This window comes from Limulus polyphemus, unplaced genomic scaffold (genome assembly GCF_000517525.1).
Source record: "Limulus polyphemus unplaced genomic scaffold, Limulus_polyphemus-2.1.2 Scaffold1441, whole genome shotgun sequence".
Classification (NCBI taxonomy): Eukaryota; Metazoa; Arthropoda; class Merostomata; order Xiphosura; family Limulidae; genus Limulus; species Limulus polyphemus.
Window position 1 is genome coordinate 8055 of NW_013667051.1, and position 8626 is coordinate 16680.

The following is an 8626-nucleotide window of genomic DNA, read 5'->3' on the forward strand; positions in this document are numbered from 1 at the left end:
CACTGTTGATAAAAAAAAATAAGTTTAGGGTCGTAAAGGTAGTAGAATATAACTTGTAGTAGAAGGAAAAGAACATTTACTGTCAAAGTTTCTTCAATGTTGATAAAAAAAATAAGTTTGAGGTCGTAAAGGTAGTAGAATATAACTTGTATTAGAAGGAAAAGAACATTTACTGTCAAAGTTTCTTCACTGTTGATAAAAAAAAATAAGTTTGGGGTCGTAAAGGTAGTAGAATATAACTTGTATTAGAAGGAAAAGAACATTTACTGTCAAAGTTTCTTCACTGTTGATCTTTTCACCCCACGTCTTCCAGACCCCAAAGTGGAACCATGCTCCTCTACAGCAGAAAGCGCGTCCGCTATAGAAGGGATGGATACTGTTGGAAGAAACGAAAGGACGGCAAGACCACGAGAGAAGATCACATGAAACTGAAGGTTCAAGGAATGGAGGTCAGTCAGTTTTTAGTAGACGGGTCACTTTGATTTTAGTCTGACGTTGTTATTCACAAAATTACAGATATATACCGACATAAATTGACTGTTCTTGAACCGACCTTGTGTTTACCTACTTTTGGTTAGTGTGTTTACATCTGTACCACATAACTAACTAATATCTGTAACCCGAAACTAGTACAAAACTCAACTTCGAATAACGTCGAGTTTGTAACGCCAAGTTTCATGTTTGTAACATTTGTAACACAAAATTAGTACATAACTCGACACCAGAGCTAACGCCAAATTTCATGCCTTTGTAATTTCTAACGAAAAATGGTTACAGAACTAGACAACACCTTACACCAAATTACATGCAAATAACAACTATAATATACAAAACTCGGCACCTACTTACAAGGTTGTCATTTTTTTCAGTGTATCTATGGTTGCTACGTTCACTCTGCTGTTCTTCCCACATTTCACCGGAGGTGTTACTGGTTGCTTGAGGTAAGTGAAAATGAAGTTTAAATTGGAGCGTATTATTTTCTACTGTATTCATATAAATATTTTTACTACAGAGCAGATATATATGTTACTGTTAAAACTGATTTCAATAACTAATTTAAAAAAAAACATCAAAATAAGTTGTAATTATTTAAACTATGCGAGTACATAGTTAATAACTTTCTCAGAAAATGCAAAATTTCCGCGAATAAACGTAAGGGAAGTTCAACCATGATTAATGTTGTTTTATGTATAATACATCGGTAATTTGGTTTATTCTGTGAAAGAAAGGAAAATCATAGAATCTTTTTACTACGGTCTATACAGGGATCATCCCTTGTTTATTGCTAGCGTAATGTAACTAATAATTTAGTCTAAGCGAAAGATATGAAACATGCACAAGACAAAGAAGCTAGATAAATCTGGAAAACTAAAAATATATTGTTGGTTTCCAATAATTAAAATATTTAAGAAATATTGATTATGTTGTTGTATTCAATTGTGGCTAAATTCTTCATTGACAATGTATGAAAGTGGTCCTTTATAGTTGTTTGTAATATTACAGGTTTTATTGAAATCAGTGAAAATTAACGCATTTCTTGATAACACATATAAATAAAATAATAATAATCAGTAACATGGCTCTCAATTTTTTAACTCTTTTTAAATGTTTAAAGGTGGCTCACACAGACCCATAAAATTGAATTTTTTTGGCAATCAGCAGATTCTGAGTTCTACATATTGATTGGCAAATCTCTGTGATATGCAAGTTTATCTTATGTCTTCTATCCCCTTTAGTTAATATATGAAATTTTCCGTACATTTTGAGCATGCGTTCTTAATATAAAAAGTCGGTCAAGAGATCTACTAAATTACTCTCACCCTAGTTACTCATTAAACTATGTCGTTCAATTAGGGTATCACATGTACTTTTTTCATACAAAAGATTGGTGTAACACGGCTCATATTCTATAGAAAGCGATAGTAACCTTTCCTACTGGCAAGTCAGGTGATGCTATAGGGATACAACATCCCTTGTTTTGCAGTGAGAGTAATCTTCAATCACGTGGATGGCGCTTATGCCCTGAGTAAAATGGCATATCTAATTCCATATTTTCTCAGTCTGGAACAAGTGGCAAGATATTAGCAAAAAATAGATGTGATTGAAATGCATACTGATTAATGTATTCTTAAAAGATCTAATTATTTTTGTTAGTGACAGAAATAACGATTGTTTCACTGTGTCCAGTCTCCTTTTTTCTTTTTTGCTCCACACCCTTGTGGTTAAGAAGATTCATATTATGTTTCATAAAACATTTTTAGCGAACCTCCAGTTATTTCATGCCTCGTACCCGACTACTCGTGAGTAAATTAGTGAATCTCGGAATGCCGAAGCTCACTGGTCCTTCCAACTTCCCTTCTTAATAACTAATGATTTGTAAAATAAGATTTGCAGTAATCGAGGCGTAGTAGTGTGGTTGGTAAAATATCTGACCATTAAGCATAGTTGCAGATTCGATTACGTCCCGTCTTCATTTTTGACTTCCTCAGAAAAATTGTGACTTCTCGCTATCTTCTTGAATTTTGGTTTCTGTTTTGGTGATTATTATTCAACAGTGTTACATTTGTTTTGTGAGAATTGAATATTGAGCTGATGATAAGAATAAAAAAAAATCTCCTCGTCTTTCCAGAACCCTGATATCGTTTTAGTTCATTATCTCAATGTACCAAGTGCGGACGAATCCAAAATGGTTACTTCAGCAGCATTAAGCCAATGTGCCGAGAGTAAAAAATGGACTAAAGAAGAACTGGTTTCGCAGCTAAAACCGATGTGTAAGTAGCGCCATCTATAAAATTGATATATATGTAACACTTAATGTAATTTGTATGCAAAGACTAAGTAAATAGTTTCATTTAGTACTCAAGTGATAGAAATAGGCTGAGATTAGGTTTTATTACTAGCTTTAGATGTACAAACCACCTGATAACATTTATACCTTAGTAGCCCAAAATCAAATTAACTTAACTTTCAGTTATAACTAATAAAAAAAATATAACTATTTATACAATTCATTATTATATAAAGAAATCGTATTCTTGAAAAATTCCTTTATTGTCAGGCAGGCAGTAGCACTGCCTATATAGGGATGGCTCGGGTTGTTCATCGAAATGGTATTTTAAATATCTCCTCAATATTACAATACTATACAGTGTTTCTTTTTATAACAATATCTATGTAATGAGTGAGTCACAATTTCTGGAAATGTCTGTAAATATCATAACAAGAAGTTTGAATTTCTTATTCTTTTTTATTACATGATAACTCAGAAACCAAAACAATGGTGCCATCCAAATTCATTGAGGTGACATAGTTTCAAACGGAGTATTCGCTTTCATAAGTATTATTAACTAGTAGTAATTTAAAAAAAATCATATTTCTAGTGTAAGCGATGTTATCATTACCCCTTGAAGTTAGCTTATTTATAACAATTTTGTGTTCTTTGAAAAAGCTTAAGTACAGGGTGAAAAAGGAATTGCCAGCCAATAATAGATAAATTATAAATCTTACAGTTGGAACCTCATTGTATTTAGAACTTGGTTATAAATAAACATTCCTATGTCCATTATAAATCTTCAAAAAAGGAAGTAAATGTAAGGATGTCTAATATCAATCCTTCAGAAACAATGCAAACAAGATTGTAGGGATGGCATTTGCATCATCCCTACATAATAGCACAGGTAAGAATTAACATATAGCAATATATATATATATACATTCAATCACAATTGAGTTTAGTTTTGTTTGTTAACGTACTACTACACAATGTGCCCGTGTTGTTAGTATAACATATAACAATATATAAAACTATTCAATCACAATTGAGTTTATTTTTGTCTGTTAACATACTACTACTACTACACAGTGTACCGGTGTTGTTAGTATAACATATAGCAATATATAAAACTATTCAATCACAATTGAGTTTATTTTTGTCTGTTAACATACTACTACTACTACACAGTGTACCGGTGTTGTTAATATAACATATAGCAATATATATATATATATATATATAACTATTCAATCACAATTTTTATATTTGTCTGTTAATATACTACTGCACAGTGCGCCCGTGTTGTTAATACATTTAACGTTATCAAATCTCGAATTTTAAGCCTTACTTACGAAGTTTGTATTTTAATGTGATCTTTGTAGCCTGACATGTTGATGAAAAGCGACCAAAAATTTTAATTTTGTTTAAAATATTGTTTTGTAGTTCATACAAGTGAGGAATCAGATCACTTCGACACTGTGGTAAGTTGACTATTTCAAATCTACAATTTTGAAAAATGTTTTAAATATCTTTACGTTAGCAGCAGATTCGTGGTCTTCCAGTAGTAGAATTAGTTACGTATAAAAGTGAAGACGGTTCTAGTATATTTTATTAAGAACGATAAGCTCATATTTAAACTATATTTGAGAACCTATCCCACAGAATATTTTAAACCTAAGAAAATAGGTGGTCAAGTCAACTTGTTATTCTCCAAATAAGTGACCAGTATGCATTTGTCTATGAATTTTAGCAATTTTTTCTAACATCCACCACTTCATGATGTCGGATTTGCATTATTGCACACATGAAGTTTTATAAATATATCCAAGTTTTTTACATTTGTAATCTCTATGGATCTAAATAGCAAAAATATGAAGTATTTCTATTGTTTTATGTAATAAGCAATTTATTTGTGTAACATTTCACAAAATCTTATTAATTAAATGCTTAAGATTATTCAAATGTATATCTAATTATGATTACACTTGTGAAGAGTATTTTGCTTTGTTGATTTAGTGTGTATATTCAAAAATAAATTCAATTTCATAATTTGGCCCAACCTCGTGAGGTATTTTTGGGATGACAGCCGAAAATGTCGTTAACAGTGAGACCACCTAAGTGAAAATTGAATATAGTCTAATCACTACAGATTTTAGTTTCTCTTTTAACTTATTACATTAACCAGTTCTGGACAACTTGTTTTATTTAATTTTTACTTTTACATATTACTGGAGTTCTAATCTGTATAATTAGCTTACTTATGATCAAAGTTTCTTTAATAGTTAATGTAGAACACCGAACGGTACACCAAATTTGTTTCCTGTTGTGTGAATTATCTGTAACTTTTTGTGACGAAATTAACAGAACTGGGTGTCGGTCTAGGTTTATAATATTTATGAAAGTTTTCTTCATTACCAATTTAAGCCATCTTCCCCCCCCCCTCACTTATAATGACGTTCTAAAACTGGATAAGCATACAGACAATGGTGAGTGAAAACTGAAACATTTCAAGCAACAAAAGCCTTAATTATAAAGTTTTATACTATATTCGAGGAGGTTTATGTTTACTAAATCTTCCTTGAATACAAGTATTTTGACAGTAATTTGCTTTAAACCAGTATTATTATTATAAATTATCGAAACTGCTATCAAAACACCCGTCCTGTTGTTGTAAGCTACTACTAGCAGAAGCTTATTAGTATTGTTAATCACTTAGTAGCAATAACAACTGTAGTCTGTAAGCCCATGCATTATATTCGTAATGGTAAAAGCATCCAACAAAGGTTGCGCATCAGAAAAGCGTGAGACATATCACGAGAGTTTATGTGATTTAACCAATCTCATCTGCTGGATTTTCCCGATTTTAATGAGATTCACAGGCTATTGATCCCGTAGCGTACAGAAAACTACAAACATGTATCTATACTGATAAAAATAAGCAAGGAACTTTTTTTTCTTTCTTTTATCCATTTGCATAACAACCTGACAGTTTTGTCTTGCCAAATAATGGCAGGAAAGCTCTAAAAAATCTCTCGATCGATAGAAATATTAGAGATCCTTCTACGAGTCAGTGGTAATTTTATGGACTTACAACGCTAAAATCCATGTATCGATTCCCTGTGGTGGAGAGACCCTAAATAACCTATTGTATAGCTCCCTGTTTGTTTGTTTTTAAATTTATTTTTTAGAAACATTAAACATAGCGCGAAACTCGTCCAGTCTCATCATTTATCCTCTCTCGGTGGATCAGGGGTAAATTTTCGGACTTACAATGCTAAAATCCATGTAACTCGTCCAGTCTCATCATTTATCCTCCCTAGATGGATCAGGGGTAAATTTACGGACTTACAATGCTAAAATTCATGGTTCGATTCCCTGTGTTATACAAAGTCCATTGTGTAGCTTGACATTCAGAAAATAAAAAATAAAAAACACAAAACATTACTCGCTCTATTCGTTGTTGCTGCTGTTACCGAAAGATAGTTGGCTCACATGAGATAAAATAAATGTATTAGTAAAGTAATAATAAATTTACGCTACTAGCAACTGATATTTGCAGGATCGGATAATTGAAGTGTTTAAATACTTTATCAAGGGTAGGGTGGTACCAAAAAAAGTATATTGTAATAAATATATTTAATTTTAATTAATAACAACATTACCAGACTACTTAGTGATATACTTACTTCAATGAAATATGAAACGCAGAATTAAAATTATTCCTAAGTAGATTCCTAAACATTTTCAAAATTATTACCATTTGCAATTTTCACTATTAGACGGACTCAACTGTGGAAGGAATAGTTCAACAGTTAATGGAGAAACACCAGATTGAAACAGTTCTAAACAGCCAACAAAGAAACAGTCGAGATAGGAACATTTCTTTGAAATTAGCCATATGTCCGGTTACAGGTAAGGAAAAACGGTCAGTCCAGAATAATCAGGCCGTTATCCCTCGGTCAACTTCTGGTAACGTAACCAGTGACCGTTCAACATCGAAACTGGCAGCTCAGGAAGACGTGCCAAAATTCCAACCAAAGGTCCAGAAGATGGGCGTAATTACAACCAGAACTGGACGACCTAACAGTCTCAAAATAACATCCTCTTACCGGTCAGCTCAAGAAAAGTCCACAGTAGCGACATCTACGTCTTCACACTTTGTCAGTACTTCTCCAACATCTGTTATACTAAGTCTTTCACAAATACAAGGTGGTGGAGGTTTGTTAATCTTAAATAATACAGGGACTGTTACAGGACTAGGTCTTACTCCAGCTATGGATGTCACAACTCCGATCACTGGTATAGATATTTCTCCCACTCATAATACAACTACTACTATCACGACGTTAGGAACTACGTCCACTCTAAATACTACGACTGGTGTTACAGCACTTGAACTTACCCCATCTGCTAATAACGAGGCTGCTGTTACGTGTTTAGAATTTACTTCTGTCCAAAACACGACAACGGATGTTACAGGTTTGGGCCTCACTCCCACTCAAAATACAACTGCTGCTACTGAACTGACACTTTCATCCGCCTTAAACACGACAACAGTACAATCCAGATTGAAACTTACTCCTGCTCAAAAAACTACAACAGCAGGTTCAGGTGTGAGACTCGCTCAATCTCACAGCTCTACAACTGTCAGTGAATTAGGATTACGTACAACAAATATTCTGTCAAATTTTGGACAGAATTCAAATATAACTGTGCCAAGAGCACCACTGAAAACAGAACCAAAAAGTAAAACAGCCTTTTTAGGATTACAATTGGGCTCAAAAAGGTCATCGGATGATAACAGAACCAGTAAACAGCATGCAAGTAATGTTTCTACTCCAGCACGTTTTCATAATGAGCTTCCTGGGAGAGAGTCCTTTCTAAATATTGTATCACCTAAACTTACAACGAATTCAATTAGTCTTGATTCCCAAGATTTTCTTAACTCCATTGCTTTCTTTACACCTAGTTCTGAGGCTCATCCTACTGGAACTGTTCATCACAGAGGTGACCAAACAGTTTCGTCTGGTAAAATTGCCTCTAATCGACGTAAATCTAAACATGAGCCTCAAAACGTATTCTTGTCTTCTCAAGAATCGACGACAGAAACGTTTCCAAAAGAGATGGATATCCAAACACTCGGTGATGTTAACAATTTTGACGTAACCCCTATGGATATTTCGGACAGTGACCTTCCTATTAGCCACATTGACGACGTTTTCCAATACAATTCACTCCATACGTTAACTGATTTCAATACTCTAGTCAGTCCTAATTCCAAGCACACAGCAGGAAATGGTTCCTCCATCATTACAACAGCATCTTCTTCATTTCCAGCCTTTAGTTGCTCTTCGCAGATGGAGTTACCACACCATAAACACGATCATGTGGTGTCTATCAATGACTACTCTCCAGATTGGTCATACACAGAGGTGAGAAAATTATTTTTATTTTCATTTGACGTCTATTTTTCTTGTTTTATTTTATTTTCTTATTTTTGGAGGGGGGGGTTGTTAGATATTTTCTGCAAAAATGGATACAAGCAGTATGCAGCATAGCAAAAAAAACATATTATTGATGACAGTAAATGTCAATTACATTAGGATTGCTTTCATAAAACTGGGAATGTTGTCTTAAAATAATAGTTGTTTGTAATTGAATAAAGTTGTTTAAACGTTCGCTTAGCAACAAGTAAAAGCTTGGAATTGTCTATTCTTTCATTGGGGGTGTGTTTGTGAGCCAGACTAATTTCGGAGACTTCCACTCCTCATCAGTGAACCTGGACATTACCACCAATGAAATATCAGACCAAATGTTTAAACAACTTTATTCAATTATGTACCAGCTGCCCAG

At 33.5% G+C, this 8626-nt stretch overlaps 1 protein-coding gene across 1 annotated transcript in view; it reads left to right on the forward strand.

The window, feature by feature from the left end:
- The window catches only part of LOC106463581 (mucin-4-like), an 18263-nt gene that overhangs the window by 4673 nt on the left and 4964 nt on the right, over positions 1–8626 (forward strand). Inside the window, exons 3-7 of the mRNA XM_013923628.2 lie at positions 314–449; positions 870–941; positions 2630–2771; positions 4217–4254; positions 6553–8205. Coding sequence (XP_013779082.2) covers positions 314–449; positions 870–941; positions 2630–2771; positions 4217–4254; positions 6553–8205 — 2041 coding nt within the window. The remainder of the gene's footprint in view (positions 1–313; positions 450–869; positions 942–2629; positions 2772–4216; positions 4255–6552; positions 8206–8626) is intronic.